Below are 19,334 nucleotides of genomic sequence, written 5' to 3' on the forward strand. Positions count from 1 at the left end.
ATGCCCCCCCCCCGCAAGGTTAAAAGCTGATTCCTTGGGGGGGGGGCACACAGAAAAGGAACCCGGAAAGAATCCGGACACACTGGGGTTTTCAGTTACTCCGGCAGTGCGGGGCAAACAGATGAGAAGCTGGGGGGGTGTGTGTCTCTTGATGACCCTCCCTGGAATGGCAACAGGAAGATCCAGCCAGCTAGGAATCTCCAAGTTAGGTTTATTTGGATTTATATGCCGCCCTTCTCCAAAGGTCTCAGGGCGGCGTACAACATTAAAAACACACATCACAAAAGTTAAAAAAAGATTAAACGCAATTCCAAAAAGACCAAACCGATTTTTTTTAAAAAAGGAAACAGTACATTTAAAATAAATTAAAATTAACATTAATATTAACAGGCCGGGCCGGCTTGCTGGAAAAGCCATCTCTCTCTCTCTCTCTCTCTCTCTCTCTCTCTCTCTCTCTCTCTCTCTCTCTCTCTCTCTCTCTCTCTCTCTCTCTCTCCCTCCCTCCCTCCCTCCCTCCCTCCCTCCCTCTCTCTCTCTCTCTCTCTCTCCCCCCCCCCCCCGTCCAACTCCGCCCAATAGGAAGAGAGGGCAGGGCCTCCTCCCACAGAGTGTTGGGGGGGTGCTTTTGCTCTTCAGTGGAAACCAGTCGCTGGCTTCTCTCCCCCTGGATCGGAACCAAACTGGCCACCGTCTCTTGGCCTCCTTCCTGGATCTGTCTCCCCCCCCCCAAAGGAGACGGGGAGTGGGTAGGGCTGTCTTAACGCTTGGACCTGATGGGCCCTTGCCCGTGGGCCCCCACGAGCAGAAGGGCCCCCATACTAATCTGTGTAGGTTAACCCTTCAATGCACCTTGTATCCTGTAAATACAGCAACGTATTTATTACATCTTACTGCATTTTAAAAAATTAATGCTAACATGCCAATTACATGTTTTAATTTTATCGACCATTTGCATTTTTATTCCTATGAGTAGTTGTTGAGGAGTTGGGCGGCGGTGGCTCAGTGGCTAAGATGCTCAGCTTGTGGATGAGAAAGGTCCGCGGTTCGAATCCCTAAGGGAGTGAGCTCCCATTACATGTCCCAGCTTCTGCCAACCTAGCAGCTCGAAAGCACGTAAAAATGCAAGTAGGAAGGAAAGAGAATGTAGGAAGGAAGGAAGGAAAGGAGGGAAGAAAGAAATAAAGAAAGAAGGAAGGAAAGAAGGAAGGAAAGAAGGAAGGAAAGAAGTGAGAATGGCAGGGAGGGAGGAAAGAAAGAAGCAAGCAAGGAAGGAAGGAAGGAAGGAAGGAAGGAAGGAAGGAAGGAAGGAAGGAAGGAAGGAAGGAAGGAAAGAGAATGTAGGAAGGAAGGAAAGAAAGGAGGGAAGAAAGAAATAAAGAAAGAAGGAAGGAAAGAAGGAAGGAAAAAAGTGAAAGAGGCAGGGAGGGAGGAAAGAAGGAAGGAAGGAAGGAAGGAGGGAAAAAAAAACAAGAAAGGGAACAGTCCTTCTCTGTTTAGTCATGCATAACCAAGGAGACATCTTCGGACAGCGCTGGCTCTTTGGCTTTGAAACGGAGCTGAGCACCGCCCCCTAGAGTCGAGAACGACTAGCACATATGTGCGAGGGGAACCTTTACATTTACCTATCCTATAAACACAGTAACCTATTTTATTACATTTTAATACCTATTTTTTAAATCAATACTAATTTAAAAGCATACTAATCTGTGCATTCAATGCACCTTGCATCCTATAAACACAGCAATATATTTATTACATTTTACGGCATTAAAAAAAATTAATACTAACATGCAAATATGTGCTTACTTTTATCAAGCGTTTACATTTTGATTCCTGGGGGTAGTAGACTGTTTTGCCCTGGGGGGGGGGGCATAATGCTGTTAAGACGGCCCTGGGAGCGGGCGGGGAATCTGGGGTGCATGTTTCGCACTGAATGTCTGCGCCTGGGGGTGGGTTGGGGCGGGAATAAGGGGGCAGGGCCCAGAACCCCCCCTTTTTAAAAAGAGCCCCCAAATGCGCAAAAAGAGGCTTTAGAAAGCAAAAAAGCAGACAATTCTTTTGAATCCGGCTTCGAATACTGATGGTGGGGAGGGAAAGTGGGACGGACACACGGACACACCCATAACGATGGGCGGGACTGGGGTCCCTCCTTCCTTTCCCCCTCCCCCCAGGCTGTCCTCGTCCTCAAACCCCCTCCCCCCAAAAGCGGTCCGTGGCTCCCTTGCCCTCATTCACCCAATGCTTTCCATTCCCCAAAGCTGTGCCAACGCAGGGCCAACTTCCTAACGCGGGGGCTGATGTGTGCGCGACCCACCCCCCTAGAGGGCCAGAAAAGGCTCTCGGCCCCCACCGCCTTCGGAACGGTAGAACTGGAGCGCTCTTTCGATGGCCACGCCCCCTTCACTGGGGGGTTTCCTTCCTTCCTACATTTTCTTTCTTTCCTTCTTTCTTGCCTCCCTCCTTTCCTCCCTCTCTTCTTCCCTCCCTCCATTACTTCCTTCTTCCCTGCCTCCCTGCCTCTCTCCTTTCTTTCTTTCTTTCTTTCTTTCCTTCCTACTTTCCCTTCTTCCTTCCTACGATCTCTTTCCCTCCTCCTTCTTTCTTTCTTTCTTTCTTTTCTCCTTTCTTCCTACATTCTCTTCCCTGCCTTCCTTCCTTCTTTCCTGCCTCCCTGCCTCTCTCCCTTCTTTCTTTCTTTCTTCCTTTCCTCCCTCCTTCCCTTCTTTCCTACATTCTTTCTTTCCTTCTTTGATTCTTTCTTTCCTCCCTCCCTGCCACTCTCACTCCTTTCCTTCCTTCTTTCCTTCCTTCCTTCCTTCTTTCTTTATTTCTTCCCTCCTTTCCTTCCTATGTTCTCTTTCCTTCCTTCCTTCCTTCCTTCCCTCCTTCCTACATTCTTTCTTTCCTTCCTTGATTCTTTCTTTCCTCCCTCCCTGCCTCTCTCACTTCTTTCCTTCCTTCCTTCTTTATTTATTTTTTCTCCCCTCCTTTCTTTCCTTCCTTCCTATGTTCTCTTTCCTTCCTTCCTTCCTTCCTTCCTTCCTTCCTTCCTTCCTTCCTTCCTTCCTTCCTTCTTTCTTTCCTTTCTCCCTGCCACTCTCACTTCTTTCCTTCCTTCCTTCTTTCCTTCCTTCTTCATTTCTTTCTTCCCTCCTTTCCTTCCTACGTTCTCTTTCCTTCCTCCCTCCCTCCCTTCTTTTCGAGAGTCCACTTATTCCTTCTCCCGCAGATGCCTCTCGCTGACTTAGTCTCCAAAGGAGGGGAGAAGGCGACTTTCCCACCCGAGGGGGCCGGGACTCTGCCTCATTCTTTGCGGGCAGAAAGGAAGCAAAAGGGGGCGTGGGGGGGGGAGCGGGCAGGGACCAATGAACCTCCTGAGAGAGATCGGAGGGGAGGGGGGGGGAGGACGTCTCTGCAAAGAACAATTTCCTCGCCGGAGATGCCCGAGTGGCGAGGGAGCGAGCGGCGGTAGCAAAGTGGCTTCCTGGACGGCGCGGTCCGTCCGGCTAAGGCGAGGACGGTTCCCCAGGCGGCGGGGGGAGCCTTCGCCCTTCCCGGGCCGAGCCGTCGACCGACGAGCACATGGTGGACGGAGCCGGGCGGGCGGGGAGCAGCCAATGGGCGCCGTGCCCGACGTGATGTCAGAGCGGCGCTAGAAAAGGCGCGGAGCCTTGCGCGGGCTGGGACTGCGGCGGCTTCTGCCCGGAACGCGGCTCCTCCTCCCGGTCCTCCCCCTCCTCCAGCCTCGCGTTCCCGCCCCCCTGCCTCGGTCCCCGAAGCGGCAGCCGGGCTCAGCAGCTGCCGTCGCCACCGCCGCCACTGCCGCGCCTGACGGAGAAAGAGGAGGAGGAAGAGGCGCAGCGGCGGCCCTGCTCCCGGTTGCCTCCCTCCTTGTGCGGATCCGGCCCTCTCCGCTCGCCGCAGCGCCTAGGCCTCTTCCACCACCGGAGACGTCCCGAGCACCACCGGGAGAAGCGGAGGCGGCCGCCCGTAGCTCGACCGCCGTCCGTGCGCCCGGTCCGGCGGGCGGGCGGGCCTGGAGCCCGCAATGCTTTGAGCCCGGCCGTGCCACCCCTCGTATCTCCGTCGGCCTGGAGACAGAAGCCAGCTGGGGGAGGAAGAGGAGGCGAGACGGGGCGGCCGGGCGGGCCGAGGAATGGCACCGCCTCGCCTCCGGTAACCGGGGACCCAGAAGCGGCGGTCGCGGGGAGCGGCGGAGAGGCGCGGGGCCTCCGGCGCGGCCATGCTTTTCCACAGCCTAGCCGGCTCCGAGATGCAGGGCGTCATCGACGAGATGGACCGGCGGAGCAAAGGAGACGCGCCCGCCATCACTTCGGTCATAGACCGTGGTGAAACCGAAACGGTAGGGCTCGCGGCGGCGGCAGGCCCGGAGCTCCACTTTGAGGCGGGGAAAGATTCGGTGCGAGGCCGGGCTAGGGGCTCGGCTTCTCGGCCCCCAGTCGCGGTCCAAATAGCTCCTGAGAAGGCACCTCCAACGAAATACGGACCCTTGCGGGATTTGAGTGGGGGGGGGGGAGGGAGGAAAAAGGGTCCCGGAGCCGCGGGACTCGGAGCGATTCAATTTGGAAAATTTCCAGCCGAAGCCAAGCCGTTTTTCCGCGCCGACTTTAAGCGGAGGAAGCTCGCTTTTGAAGAACCCAAATCCTACCCCCTAAAAGTCATTTTTGATTAACGAGTATATTTTTCTGCTCCTCTCTCTAGTTATATCTCCCCCACACCGCCTGAAAGGCATAAAATTAAATCAATTCAAGTGGATAACTATCTCTTGGGAAAGCCAAACTTAGCCCACCTTCCTTCAACCGAGCCAAAAAAATGACTTGGCGGGAGAGAGGCTTTATTTTTTTTAATTACGATGCTTTAAACATTTCATTTACAATCTCCCCAAATCTAAGTCTCTTGTCTATCTACGGGCTTTGCTTCCCCACCCACCCCCCCAATTTGCTTTGAATGTGTTTGCTTAACTAAGTGGCCTCGGACGGCAACATTTTAATAGGGGGATTAGCATTTATAGGGGTGGTGTTGTTGTTGTTTTTTGGCGCTGGTTTATTTTCCCCTTCTTGAAATCGTTTGCTTTCGCGGGTTTGAATTAGAAAAATGAACATTACCCGGTAAAGCGCCTTCCAGCCGTGGATAATATTTTTTAATTAATGGCAAAAAAAAATAACAACAGCATTGCGAACAATAAATAAACGCATGGTTCGAAATGCTATTTATTTGGGGACATTATTTCGAAGGTGAACGAAAAGAGGCCTTTTCCAAATATTTTTCATCTGTATTGTCTTATTTTTCTTCGACATTTCTTGGCACGCGGGAGTCGGGAAAGAGAAGAGAACAGTTTTTCCCCGTTTTTCTTTTCTTTTTTGTTTTACTGTTATTATTGTTGTTGCTATATTTTTTCCCCCCGACGAGCCTGCTATTTTTTGACGCTTTGAAGAGAGAGCACCCAAGAAATCTATTCACTTATTTTTCCAGAGTTCCGAGTTTGGACTTCTAACTATTCCGGCAGGAATTAAATAATAGGACTACCATTTCCCCGCTTCCAAATATTAAATGGATTTTCAAAAGATTTCCCCACTTTCTCATTTCAAATTAGAGGAACAGTCGTTGTTGTTTTGGCAGGAGAAATAAAATTAATCCGATGCTTAGGGATCTCTATTTTAAAAAATCCCCGTCTCTTCCATTTCTAATTAAAATAATCATTTGTCCTATTTAAAAAAGAAAGATGACAGAAGAAGGGAATTTTCCTCCCCCAATACCTGCCGAAATGGGGTTGGATAAATTAAAATTTTACATTTTAAAATATTTTTATAAGAAAGAGAAAAAAAAAAGATCCTTCGACCAGCTTGGCTATTTAGGCAGGAGGAGGAAAAAAATCCACCTCGGATAAATTCAAACTTAAACTCCGCGGAGGCTTCCAGTATGGAAGGATCTCCAAGTGAGTTCGCCCGGGGCAAATTTCCGCTGAAGTCCGTTAGAATCTCAGGCAGGGGCTGATTGTAGCCAGATGTTTTGCGCTTCTTCGGAAGTGATGCCCTGCTTAGCTTCTGTCGTGGAAACGGCGCAAAAACACGGGCTTGGGTCTGTGCGAAGCGCCCTTCCCTTCCTTCCACTCCTCCCCTCTTAAATTTTCTTCATTTTTTTCCTCTTTAAAACAACAACAGCAGCAGCAACGGGGAAATCTCGGAGGAGTAACGCGAGCGGCCGTTATTTTGTTAGCAGGAGAATATTATTAGATTGGTGTGTGTGTGTGTGTGTGTTTTAAAAAAGAAAATATTACTAATTTTTGCTTTCTTCAAAGAGTTGAAAAGGGAGCTCCGAGCGAGACGAAACTGTCGCTTTTAGGATTTGCATCCCTATTTATTTTACTGGGTTTTTTTTAAAAAAAAATCCCGACCCTCGAACTCCCTCCGTTTTGCTTTTCCCCACGCGTCCCCCTTCCCCCTTTTCGGTGCCACAATCCGTTAGGGCGAGACCCGCACAGAGAGAAACAGGAGGTTTTGAGTGGGTTCAAGACGACGCAGCTAACTCGAGCCCCGAATTCACACGCACACACAGACGCACACCAGTTTCGGCTTCGCAGACACGCAGAAAGGGCTGAATTCCCCCTAAAACTGGAGCGAGGATTTTTACAGCTACCCGGATCTGACCGGGGTAAAACGCGGCCTCTTCTGCCCAGCTCTAACCTGACCTGGGTTGTGAGAAAGGAGCCAGGGAAGATGGAGAAAAGATTTAGGGGCTCGCGAGCCGGGTTGAGCTCCTGGCTTTACCCATTCCCACCCACCCCCGGCCCGGTTTAGGCATTTCCAGGCAAGGTTTCCCGAGCCGGACAGGTAAGGCGAACCGCGTTGGCGTTGGCGGTAAGCGAGGCTTTTTCTCCCCTCTTCCCGCAGCACGCTATGCCGTCGGTCAGCAGCGAGCGGGCCGCCCTGTGCGCCGGCTGCGGGGGAAAGATTTCGGACCGCTACTACCTCCTGGCGGTGGACAAGCAGTGGCACATGCGTTGTCTGAAGTGTTGCGAGTGTAAGCTCAACCTGGAATCCGAGCTCACCTGTTTCAGCAAAGACGGCAGCATCTACTGCAAGGAAGACTATTACAGGTAAGGGGGCTTGGGAAGGGGAAGGGGACGGGGCAGGTGTGGCCTGCGGGGACGGGACGGGAGAGAGGGCTGGAAGCTCCCCGGCTCGGTCTTCATTAAAGACATACCTGCCGGCTCACCTGGCCCAGCAGCCGGCTTCCGAAAGGTAGGCTGAGAGAGAGCGAAGGGCAGCGTCCTTTCCCGCGTGGTGGAGGGCGCTCCCCTTTCTTACCCCCCCCAAGAAAGGCAGGAGGAACTGTGCACCTGTTCAGGTGAAGACGTCAAAGGTTTCTCTCCTTTTTGTCTCTCTCTCTTCCCTCTCTCCGGCTGGCAGGAGGTTCTCGGTGCAGCGCTGCGCCCGCTGCCACCTGGGCATCTCCGCTTCCGAGATGGTCATGCGCGCCCGGGACTCGGTTTACCACCTGAACTGCTTCACCTGTTCCACCTGCGCCAAGATGCTGACCACCGGCGACCACTTCGGCATGAAGGACGGGCTGGTTTACTGCCGCCTGCACTTCGAGGCGCTGCTGCGGGATGAGTACCAGCTGCACTTCAACCACGCCGAGGGGGTGGCCGGCAAGGGCCCCGCGCCGCTGGGCCTGCCCTATTACAACGGCGTGGGCACCGTGCAGAAGGGGCGGCCCAGGAAACGGAAGAGCCCGGGACCCGGCGCCGAACTGGCTGCCTACAACGCAGGTAAAAAAAAAAAAAACATGCGCTGCGCCCTCCCGGTTTTGCAAACAGGATCCGCTTTTGCGCCAGGCTTCGTTTGGCGAGGAAGGCGCCGTCGCGCGTCCGGGACACCCCCGTTTGTCGACTTGGCGGCTTCGGGAGAGCGGGCCTGTTGGAGTTTTTTTTTGGGGGGGGGGGACCCGGGCACCTCGTCGTCATCTCCCGCTCTGCGCCTGGGCCTTGAACTCGCCCTGAAATTGCGCGCTTTGGCAAGGACGTCTTTAACAGCATTATGGGGTCCCTAAGACGACGACTCCCAGGAATAAAAATTGTGAAAATTAAACATATAACTGGCGTATTAGTCAGTGGCTAAGACGGCTGAGCGTGTCAATCGGAAAGGTCGGCGGTTCGAATCCCTAGCCCCCTCGTAACGGAGGGAGCTCCCGTGACTTGTCCCAGCTTCTGCCAAGGTAGCCGGTTCGAAATGCATGTAAAAATGCAAGTAGAAAAATAGGGACCCCCCTTTGGTGGGAAGGGGGCAAGTCATGCCGGACACATGACCCCGGAGACTCTTCGGACAGCCTTTGAAACGGAGATGAGCACCGCCCCCTGGAGTCGGGAACGACTAGCACAGATGTGCGAGGGGAACCTTTCCCTTTCCCTATTAATTTTTTTGCAAAAAATATAGTCAAGTGTAATGAATATATGGCTGTATTTATAGGATACAAGGTGCATTGAAGGGTTAACATACACAGATTAGTTGGGACCCCTGGGCTCGTGGGGCCCACCGGCAAGGGCCCATCATGCCCACGTGCGTTAAGACAGCCCTGGGCCTGGGACGTTCCCACGTTCGGAACCGCGGATCTCCGCTTATACAAGGGAGTTTTGACACGGGACCCCTTCTCTTAGTTTGGGCGCTAGAGCTGCTGGGTCTTCGCTGCTTTAGGGACGGCCTGGGCTGGGGGTGGGGGGCGCTGGGGTGGAGATCCCGGGCTTCAGGAACGTGAACAAAGTCGCGTTTCCTGCACGTCGGGATCGGGGTTGAACTTGGCCGCGCTATCGCGAGGGCCGAGCGGAGAGGTTTCCCCTGCTTTTCCCCGGGGTGGCTCGCGGGGAAAAGGAATTTCGGGGTGTGCAATTGTGCAGTTGGGGTGTGCAATTCATCTGTGTGTCGTGCGCGGGTCGGAGACTATTTTGGGGGCACAGGAGCGTCACCCCGAGTTTCTTAGCTAAGAAAGGAAGGGTGTTGTTATGATTTTTTTTCTGTTGCGGGTCGGTTGAAGGCGTCTGAACCTCGGCGAGAATGCGTGTCTGATTGGCAGAGGGAATGTATTGGGGAGCGGGGTCCGGTGCCGAAGATTAGGAGGGGAGTGGGGAGTAAGGAATTATTTGTTTCCTTTCGTCCCCTGGAAATCAATCCCTTTTCTAAGTAGCTCCCTCGCTCCGCACCTGGGAAAGTTTATTCTTTGCCAACCCGCCGCCCACCTGCTACCCACCCCCCGCCCCAAACGTAGTAAAGTTGGGGTGGGGGGAAAAAGAGAGAGCAGAGTGAGGTGCGTGCCGGTGAGCGGAAAGCCCCCTACCCCAATTGCAAAACCGAGGAAGGAATTAAAACACTTTTTTTGATTGCGCCCGTATCTCAAAGCGAGTCGCATCTTGGTTCTATCATTTCCCCGTCAATTTGGGGGCTCGAACTGAGGGTCGCGGCGGAGGGGGGGGCAGGAGAAGAAGAAGAGGAAGGGGAGAGGTTGGAGGGGAGGCTGCTGCAGCTGAATAACGGGAGACTGGACCGGGCCGTTTTTGTTGGCGAGGCGAAAGGCGCGCGGGAGCCGTTTTCCTGGAGGCGAATGGAGTATGACAGGCGGAAAAACGGCTTCGGAGGGGGTCCGGATTTCAAAAGGATTGTCCCCCCCCCCACCTCCTCCGTTGCCCCAAACGGTTTGCGCGGGGGCTCCCCTCCTCTGCATTTGGGAACTTTTCTTTCTTTCTTTCTTTCTTTCTTTCTTTCTTTCTTTCTTTCTTTCTTTCTTTCTTTCTTTCTTTCTTTCTTTCTTTCCTCTCTCTTTCTTTTTCTTTCTTTCTTTCTCCTCTCTCTCCCTCTTTCTTTCCCTTGCTCTCTTTCTTTTTTCTTTCTTTCTCTCTCTTTCTTTTGTTCTCTCTCTTTTTCTTTCTCTCTCTCCTTTATTTCTTTCTTTCCCTCACTCTCTTCTTTCCTTCTTTTTTTCTTTCTCTTTCTCTCTCTCTTTCCCTTGCTCTCTTTCTCTCTTTTTTTCTTTCTTTCTCTCTCTTTCTCTCTCTTTCTCTCTCTTTATTTATTTCCTTGTTGGGGGGAATTCAAAGCCATCTCTTCTTTCCCATCGTTTTATTATTATTATTTTAAAATCCTCAAAAAAACCTTTCTCAAATCGCAGCAAACTCCCCAGCAAACAGAAATTCAGAGACATGCTCCCTCCCCTGTTTTCTTCATCCAATGGAAAACGGCCCTCCTTCCCTTCCCCACTTTTCTAGGGTTGCACCCCCCCGCAAGAATCTCCCCCCTCCCGGGCTTCTTTCTTGTGGGGGAAGGGTAGAAGAGCCTTGCCTGCCTATTGAGAAAACTCCCCCTCCTCCTTTATCCAGAAAGGACAAGGAAAGCGTTCCCCAAATCGACCATTTCACTTACTTGAGTTCCTTCAACCCGACCTATTATTTCTCATTTGATTTGTCCCAGTTCGAACCAACTTGGCTACAGAATACATTAAAGTAAGTGTGTGTGTGTATGTGTGTGAGTGTGAGAGACAGAGAGAGAGAGAGACAGAGAGAGACAGAGAGAGACACAGAGAGAGAGAGAGAGAGAGACAGAGAGAGACAGAGAGAGAGAGAGAGAGAGAGAGAGAGAGAGAGAGAGAGAGAGAGAGAGAATAATCCAGGCAGGACTGCTTCTCTGCAGTACCCCTTCTTGCTGGTCTTTAGTTTATGGTGGTACCCCAATAATTTGGATTTGTCCCATACCTCCAGCCCTCTCTTGGACAGAAACTCTGGGGAGCTACCAAGAAGTCATGGTAGGCCATATAAAGCCCAAGGGGAAGTCCCATCCCACAGGGTAAGAAGATTCATAACAGAAAGAAATAGAAGGAGGATAGAATAAAAGAGTTGGAAGGGGGCCTTAGAGATCTTCTAGCCCAACCCCCTGCTCAAGCAGGAGGCCCTACGCCAATTCCGGACAAATAAAGTTGCTTTTTTTTTTTTTTTAGGACTTACGGGTACTTGTTTTTTTTTCTTTTGAAGACATTTTGCTTCTCATCCAAGAAGCTTCTTCAACTCTTCGGATTGTGGGGAATGGAAGGATTTATATTTATATTCACCATTAATGTGAATTTTTTAAAAAAGATAAATAGGATTTAGTGCAATATAGGTAAAGGTTCTCCCCGCACATCTGTGCTAGTCATTCCCGACTCTAGGGGGCGATGCTCATCTCCGTTTCAAAGCCGAAGAGCCAGCGCTGTCCGAAGACGTCTCCGTGGTCATGTGGCCAGCATGACTCAACGCCAAAGGCGCCCGGAACGCTGTTCCCTTCTCACCAAAAGTGGTGCCTATTTTTCTACTTGCATTTTTTACCTGCTTTCAAACTGCTGGGACGGTTGGGAGAAGCTGGGCCAAGTGACGGGAGCTCACCCCGTTATGCGGTGCCAGGGATTCAAACCGCCGAACTGCTGGCTATTTTGATGGACGAGCTTCAGCGTCATAGCCACTGTGCCATCTTTAGTGCAATATAAAACAATGCAAATAATTTTTCTGCCGACCACCAAAACTGCACCATTGTTGGTGACCGCTGACCTGGAGGACGGAGAATCTCTACGAACTTCCAGACAAATTCTTGAAATCCCATAGTATAGAAGCAGCTACAACTTCTGAAGGCAAGCAAATTCTGAGCCAGAAGTCTCTTTATGGGGACCGCTCGGTTTTTGGCTGCCAGGAAATCTTCTCCTGATTGGGAGGGGGGGGGGAGAAAGGAGGCCTCCCAGCCTTAGCAGAAGCAAGAAGTGGAAAAACCTCACTTTATTTACCTCTTGTGAATGAATGACGTTCACACACCGAAAAGTCCAGGCAATAGTCCTTCAAGGAGTTAGTGGCCGTAACAGACCTTATCAGTTCCTTGCGATTATTGCAAGCCCCCCCTCTCCCCGAAAGGCTGCAAATTAAGTTCTGGCAAGCAGTCTTTGATGCACGAAACACTATGAGCAAAATCTTCAGAAATCCGAACTGTTGTCTTCTACGACCACCAATCCCCTTTCCTTCGATTTATTCCCCAGCCAGGGAGGGACCATTCTGTGTCTTAGTGTGCTTTGCTTCCTGAATCGTTTCCTTGTCCCCCGTTGTTCTCCTCTCCTAACAGCTCTGTGCATCCGTCCATCTGGAAACAGGCCCCAGCTGTTCCTCCTCCTCCTCTTCCTCCTCCTCCTCCTCCTCCTCCTCCTCCTCCTCCTCCTCCTCCTCCTCCTCCCTTATCCCAGCCTCCAAAGGCAGCTGCCTCTCCGATGGGTGGGAAATGTCGGACAACCCGGGCGCTCTCTCTGCGTCCGACATTGAGCATCCATCAGAGCCTTCCCCAGGCTCCAGAACTCGCCCATGTTCCTCGCCAGTCTCCTCATTGTCTGAGCCTGGTGGGCCACAACAGGCTGGTAGATCCTTGAGAGAGATTCTAGATTGGGGGGGGGAAGAGAAATTGAATCTCATAGGTCACTTTTCCTCAATTGCGCCAAAGCTGCTCACATTAGGGTGAGCCTGGAAGCGTTGGGGTCATTTTCTTGACCCCCCCTCCTTCCTCTGTGAAGGCTCAAGTGATTGACAGTGATATCTCAATGGTTTGGTGTTTGAGACCTGTGTTTCTGGCCCCCAACGTGGAAGCAATCCCCTGGAAGACTGTGACCCACACCTCCTAAGCAATTTTGTCAGGATAAGTCTACAGCCAGGATGCTAGGAGTGAATGTCCAGCCCTGGACATTGGTAGACTAACTTATCCTAGGACCCATGGAGGTTAGAGAGCCACTCTAGCTAATGGGTGGGGCAGGGGGAGGTCTGGTTGCCTAAAGAGACACGCCGTTTGCAGAGAAAGAAGCCCTTTCCCACACGGGTGGACTGACAGGGAGGGTCTCGCCCTCACAGCACCTTCACGGCCAAAAAGAGTTCTCCATAGTGGAAGAGGCTATATAGGAACAGCCTTCTATCCAGGTGCACTAGCACTGATGATGTTACCTAGTTGGGTCATGAAACGTCTGCAAGGAAACCACTAAGCTCAGAGAGCACCAGGGACTCTACAGTCCTCCTCCACCTCTTCTTTCTCCTCCTCTTCCTCCCAGCAAACCCCACTCCCTTCTAGCATTGATGATGTTACTTAGTTGGGTCATGAAACGTCTGCAAGATATTCACCAGGCTCAGAGAGCACCAAGGACCCTTCATTTCAACCCTGAGCTACAAATATTCTCCTGTATTGGTATCCAAAAGGGGACAATACAATACAATACAATAGCAGAGTTGGAAGGGACCTTGGAGGTCTTCTAGTCCAACCCCCTGCCTAGGCAGGAGAACCTACACCATTTCAGACAAATGGCTATCCAACATCTTCTTAAAGACTTCCAGTGTTGGGGCATTCATAACTTCTGGAGGCAACTTCTGTTCCACTGATTAATTGTTCTAACTGTCAGGAAGTTTCTCCTCAGTTCTAAGTTGCTTCTCTCCTTGATTAGTTTCCACCCATACGCGGCGGCTCAGTGGCTAAGACGCTGAGCTTGTCGTCAGAAAGGTCGGCTGTTCGGCGGTTCGAATCCCTAGCGCTGCATAATGGAGTGAGCCCCCGTGACTCATCCCAGCTTCTGCCAACCTAGCAGTTCAAAAGCACATTTAAAAAATGCAAGTAGAAAAATAGGAGCAAACTTTGGTGGGAAGCGTTCCGTGCGCCTTCGGCATTGAGTCATGCCGGCCACATGACCACGGAGACGTCTTTGGACAGCGCTGGCTCTTCGGCTTTAAAACGGAGATGAGCACCGCCCCCCTAGAGACAGGAACGATTAGCACAGATGTGTGTGAGGGGAACTATGCCCTTTGCAGGTGAGTGAGGGAAGAGAATCCATATCGGATTTGTAGTGTCCCTCCCCGAGGTGCAGCAAGAAGTGGGAAGTCCACTCTTGCTGGCTTGGTGCTGGTTGTATCTCCTTCTGGAAGGACCGTGTGAATAGGTACGAAATAAGTGTCCGTGCAATCTGATGTTTATCTCACCTCCATTAGGACATCTGCTTGCTTAAGAATTGGACAGCAGCACATTAAATTTAGAGAAGAGGTGACTTTGGGGGTTTATCGTTGTGGATGGATGTGAGGGGCAACGTATTTATGCCAACTGAAGGAGGTAACATTGCCCATTTGCTACCCAGCCCATCCTTCCAACTGTTTTTAGTTAAATATTTCTACTTCAGCTCCTGGGCCTCCTAGCATTCGCTTCATCGATCTTCCTGGACTTGAAAAATCTTGATTGGGTGCCGCCGAGACTCCTTACCCGCCTCCTTAAGATTTTGCATCACCTTTTCCTGGAATGGACTCTGTAGATCATCTAGTCCAACCCCCTGCTCAAGCGGGAGACCCTACGCCAGTCCAGTCTCTTCTTAAAAGCTTCCAAGGATGAAGCTCCCAAAACTTCTGTTCCATGGGTGGATTGTTCTCCCTGTCGGAAAATTTCTCCTTATTTCCAGGCTGAATCTCTCCTTGATCTGTTTCCATCCATTTTTCCTTGTCTGGCCTTCGGGTGCTTTGGAAAATCGCGGTGACATTTGAGGGGTCGGTCCTAACTACACCACATTTGGAGAAGCTGCAGAAGTTTATTTAACTTTCAGGAGCAGCCACTATTCTGTTCTCCTGCGCTGTTAATGGGCGATATTTTAATTACGCTTGGTGTTTGCTCTACAATGGCTAAAGACCCTGTATGAACACTAGGATAAGTAACAGTGACCTGAATAGAAGTTAGAACAGAGGTAGAAATAAGAAATAGGGGGGGAATATAAGCATATATAATTTTGAACTAATAGAATATAAGCAATAATCAGATGGAAAGATTAGAGGTTAAATGATGGTATTACTATGTATGCTTAAATAATATAACCATTGGGATTAAAATGTACATGTATTTTAATACTAGGATTATACACGTTTGATTAATGTAACATTAATCAAGGGACGCGGGGGCTCAGTGGCTAAGACGCTGAGCTCGTCGATCAGAAAGGTTGGCAGTTGGCCGGTTCGAATCCCGAGCGCCGCATAATGGAGTGAGCTCCCGTGACTTGTCCCAGCTTCTGCCAACCTAGCAGTTCGAAAGCAGGTAAAAAAATGCAAGTAGAAAAATAGGGACCACTTTGGTGGGAAGGGAACAGCGTTCCTCGCGCCTTCGGCGTTGAGTCATGCCGACCACGTGACCACGGAGACATCTTCGGACAGCGCTGGCTCTTCGGCTTTGAAACGGAGATGAGCACCGCCCCCTAGAGTCGGGAACGACTAGCACATAAGCGCGAGGGGAACTTTTGCCTTTTTATGTATGCTTAAATAATATTACCATTGGCGTTAAAATGGCACATTGAAATATTGAATTGCTACTTTAAAACAAACATGTATATTAATGCTAGGATTATATAAGTTTGATTAGTTTCATCCCCCCCCTCCTCTCTCTCTCTCTCTCTCTCTCTCTCTCTCTCTCTCTCTCTCTCTCTCTCTCTCTCTCACACACACACACACACACACACTGGAAAATTCACTGCATCTCTCTAGTGCCACACTGACCCAAGGGAGTGTTTATGAAGATTGTGTAACACAACGGGGTCAACTGCCTGCGGGCCAAATAAAACTCTTGATTTCAGCCACCGACAAAGATCAACTTAACTAATCTGGCACCAAAATGGCGTGCATGCAGACCCTTTGCGCTGGGGGTGCGGGGGGGGGGGCTGCCTCATTCATCCCACCCTCCAGCTCATGCTTTACGCCAAACGAAACATGTTCCTTCGACACGACCTCAAACTTGACTTGACTTAACTGTACCAGTTTCAGGTCCCTGTCAGAAGTAGATCAGATAATCAGATAAAGGACAATTTTAAAAGCTTGCGCAGATAAGTTGAGACAGCTGGATCGATAATTCACGCATTAGAACCCCCACGAGATCTCTCTCTCTCTCTCTCTCTCTCTCTCTCTCTCTCTCTCTCTTTTTTCCTGCGGTTTTAGTCCTTTTGGTAGAACGAGTGAATAATTATCAAGGGAGGAAAATCCAACGAAGCTGTGCGTAGGGTTTCCCCCTCCCTCCCGTTAAAAAATCTGGAACACAGACAGGAAGTTGTAGAAAATGTAGTTCTGATCCCATCACATCCCAAAAGAACAGGATTTCTTCCTGTCTGCTACCCCAAAAAAAGGCAAATGTGCATGGCAGTTTTTAAAAGCCGTATATGCAGCTTTTGGGGGGAGGGTGTGTGAGTTTCACTAGTTATTAAGGAACGCGGTGGCTCGGTGGCTAAGACACTGAGCTCGTCGATCAGAAAGGTTGGCAGTTCAGCGGTTCGAATCCCTAACTGAGTGAGCTCCCATGACTTATCCCAGCTTCTGCCAAAGCTAGCAGTTCGAAAGCAATGCAAATGGAAAAATAGGAACCACCTTTGGTGGGAAGGGAACAGTGTTCCGTGCGCCTTCGGCGTTGAGTCATGCCGGCCACATGACCACGGAGATGTCTCAGGAAGGCGCTGCCTCTTCATCTTTGAAGTGGAGATGAGCACTGCCCCCTAGAGTTGGGAACAACTAGCACATATGTGCGAGGGGAAACCTTTATCCTTGCAATAGTTACTGCATATCTTAATTTAAATTTGCTTTGGAAATGGGAGAGCTTCTAGTTAATGGTTGGCACCGTCCTTTTAATTCTTGGCCAGGGGTTTCTTGGTTTGTTGGGGTTTAACTGTGTTTAGTTAGTGGAGAAGGGGACTGGGAGAGGGGAAAATAAACTCCAAACCAGATTGATTGATTGATTTTTAAAAGAGCCTTGGGTTTTTAACGGCCTGCAAAGACGGAGAGAAACGTACTTTTAAAGTTTTCTGCCTGGGCCTCCGGGGCGCAGCTCAAACCTTCTGCTCTATTCTTCCCTCAAATTATAGGTCAACTTTTCCATCAGGTGGGGACGTCCTCCCCTCGCCCTCATCCCCAGGGCTTTCCCCCTCCCTCCCTCCCTCCCTTTAAGGAGTCTTTTACTTGGTTAATGGGCTGCTTTCTCATCCTGCAAAGGGGAACTCAAAGAAGGGAGGTTTTGAATGAGTTTTTTTTCCCCCTATTGAGGCTGGAGTGGAGTTGGGGATTTGCAGCTGTGCCATGCCGCTGAACAAGCTGAAGTGCGTTAAAACATTTCTTTTCTTTTTCTTTTTCTTTTTTTGGCAAAGCCATTCTTTTCTGAATGGGGGTCTGGAAAGGGAGCACCAAGTGTAAGATTGACATGAGGCTCTGTGTGTGTGCGTGAGAGAGAGAGAGAGAGAGAGACAGACAGACAGACAAACAGACAGAGAACAGCCAAAGATGCAAATGCATGCAAACAGTAGCAAAAAGCAAGAGGCCTCCGTCCAACTTCAGCCCACCCCCCCCACCCCTCCCAACTCACTTTGTAAAGGAAGCTGGTGTGTGTGTGTGTGTGTGTGTTTGTGTCTCCCAGGCCGAGATCCGTGCATAAGGGACGGGCTTATATCGTGCATGTCGGAATCTGGGTTTAAATGCCGTATAACGGCGGGGGAAATCCAGCAGGTTCTGGAGAACAGGTAGCGGAAATTTTGAGTCATTCGGAGAACCAGTAGTGGAAATTTTGAGTCGTTTGTAGAACTGGTAGCGAAAATTTTGAGTAATTTGGAGAACCGGTAGCAAAAATTTTGAGTAATTTGGAGAACCGGTAGCGAAAATTTTGAGTAATTTGGAGAACTGGTAGTGGAAATTTTGAGTAATTCGGAGAATCGGCAAATGCCACCTCTGGCTTGCCCCAGAGTGGGGTAGGAATGGAGATTTTGCAGTATCCTTCCCTTGCCATGCCCACCAAGCCACGGCCACAGAACCAGTAATAGAAAAAAATGAATTTCACCACTGCTTTGTACGCGACGGGCTTGGAAAAGAGGGGAGGAGTAGGGAAAGGGCCCTTGGGAGAAGGAGGGGACCTGTGTGATCTCCCAGGCTTCTAAAGGCATCAGATCCATCATTATTTATTTGTTTTGTATCATTATTATTATTATTATTATTATTATTATTATTATTATTATTATTTACAAATAACTCAAGGTTAATTCAAGGCGGTGTACAAATCGAGCATTCTTTCCTCCACCTATTTTCCCCATCACCACAACAACAACCCTGCGAGGTGGATTGGACTGAGAGAGAGGGACTGGCCCAAAGTCACCCATCTGGCGTTCTTGCCTAAGGCGAGACTAGAACTCACCGTCTCCTGGTGATTGTCCCAAAGTCATTCACCAGGCTTTTCTACCTAAGGCAGGACTAGAACTCACCGGCTCCTGGTGATTGCCCCAGAGGCATCCAGCTGGCTTTCATGCCTAAAGTGGGACTAGAACTCACAGCCTCCTGGCGATTGGCCCAGAGACATCCACCTGGCTTTCTTGCCTAAGGCAGGAACTAGAAGTCACATCCAGACGGCTTTCATGCCTAAAGTGGGATTAGAACTCACAGTCTCCTGTTTTTTTAGCTTCACCATTTGACCAAATTGCTAAGTCCCTTCTGGGCTGGGTGCTGAGCGGTGCCGTGAACGGTTGTGCCCAAATCCTTTCCTGATGGTCTCCCTTGGTTGCTGCGGTGGGGAGGAGGGGGACATTCTGGGAGCCCAGACAGGGGGTCTTTCCCCCTGCCTGGACATTGTGCTGACTGCCTCTTTTCCACCTTGATGCCCCCTTAGCCCTGAGTTGCAACGAGAATGACGGCAGCCCTCTCGATCGAGACCAGCATTACCCCAGCAGTCAAAAGACCAAACGCATGCGGACTTCCTTCAAACATCACCAGCTGCGGACAATGAAATCCTATTTTGCAATTAACCACAACCCGGATGCCAAGGACTTGAAGCAGCTCGCGCAAAAAACGGGTTTAACCAAGAGAGTGCTCCAGGTAAGCGATTATTAATATTTTTTTTAGGGACTCAAACAGAGCGGTTCGGACCCAGGCTTCCTTAAAAAGCACGAAGCAGAGTCTTGGTCCCAACAAAACCCCTTTTATTTACACGGCTGTGAATTCCTTTCATTCACAGTCCGCCAGGCTTAGTAAAACAGTCTTTCAGAGGAATATTTATCCACACGCACCTTATCTCGCTTGGAGAGCTGCCAAGTAACTAGTTTCCAAACGCAGGGCAAGGCGAAACTTGGCACAGAGTCTCTTGTAGTCACAAACAGGACTTTCCACTCTTGAAACAACCCAAAAGGAACAAATTGTTTCCTTTCAGAAGCCCCCTCCCCGTTCGTTTTCCCTTTTGTTTCCTATGGGAGGGACCAATGACCTCCGAGGTGTGGCTTTACTCCCAAGTCGACCCTGCTTTCTTAGT

At 50.3% G+C, this 19,334-nt stretch overlaps 2 protein-coding genes across 3 annotated transcripts in view; one reads left to right on the plus strand and one right to left on the minus strand.

Annotated features, from left to right (window-relative positions):
- NR5A1 (nuclear receptor subfamily 5 group A member 1) overlaps nt 1-19,334 on the minus strand; it is a 355,896-nt gene that overhangs the window by 25,810 nt on the left and 310,752 nt on the right. The window lies entirely within an intron of this gene.
- LHX2 (LIM homeobox 2) overlaps nt 1-19,334 on the plus strand; it is a 54,458-nt gene that overhangs the window by 20,814 nt on the left and 14,310 nt on the right. Inside the window, exons 1-4 of one of the 2 annotated variants that reach the window (XM_081967668.1) lie at nt 3,853-4,363; nt 6,912-7,117; nt 7,431-7,792; nt 18,699-18,904. In XM_081967668.1, coding sequence (XP_081823794.1) covers nt 4,244-4,363; nt 6,912-7,117; nt 7,431-7,792; nt 18,699-18,904 — 894 coding nt within the window. In that variant the 5' untranslated portion in view covers nt 3,853-4,243. Of the gene's footprint in view, nt 1-3,852; nt 4,364-6,911; nt 7,118-7,430; nt 7,793-18,698; nt 18,905-19,334 lie in introns of those variants that run through there. The other variant, XM_081967667.1, reaches the window with a different exon arrangement.

The sequence above is a fragment of the Natrix helvetica genome, assembly GCF_964273705.1.
Source record: "Natrix helvetica genome assembly, chromosome: 15".
NCBI lineage: Eukaryota > Metazoa > Chordata > Lepidosauria > Squamata > Natricidae > Natrix > Natrix helvetica.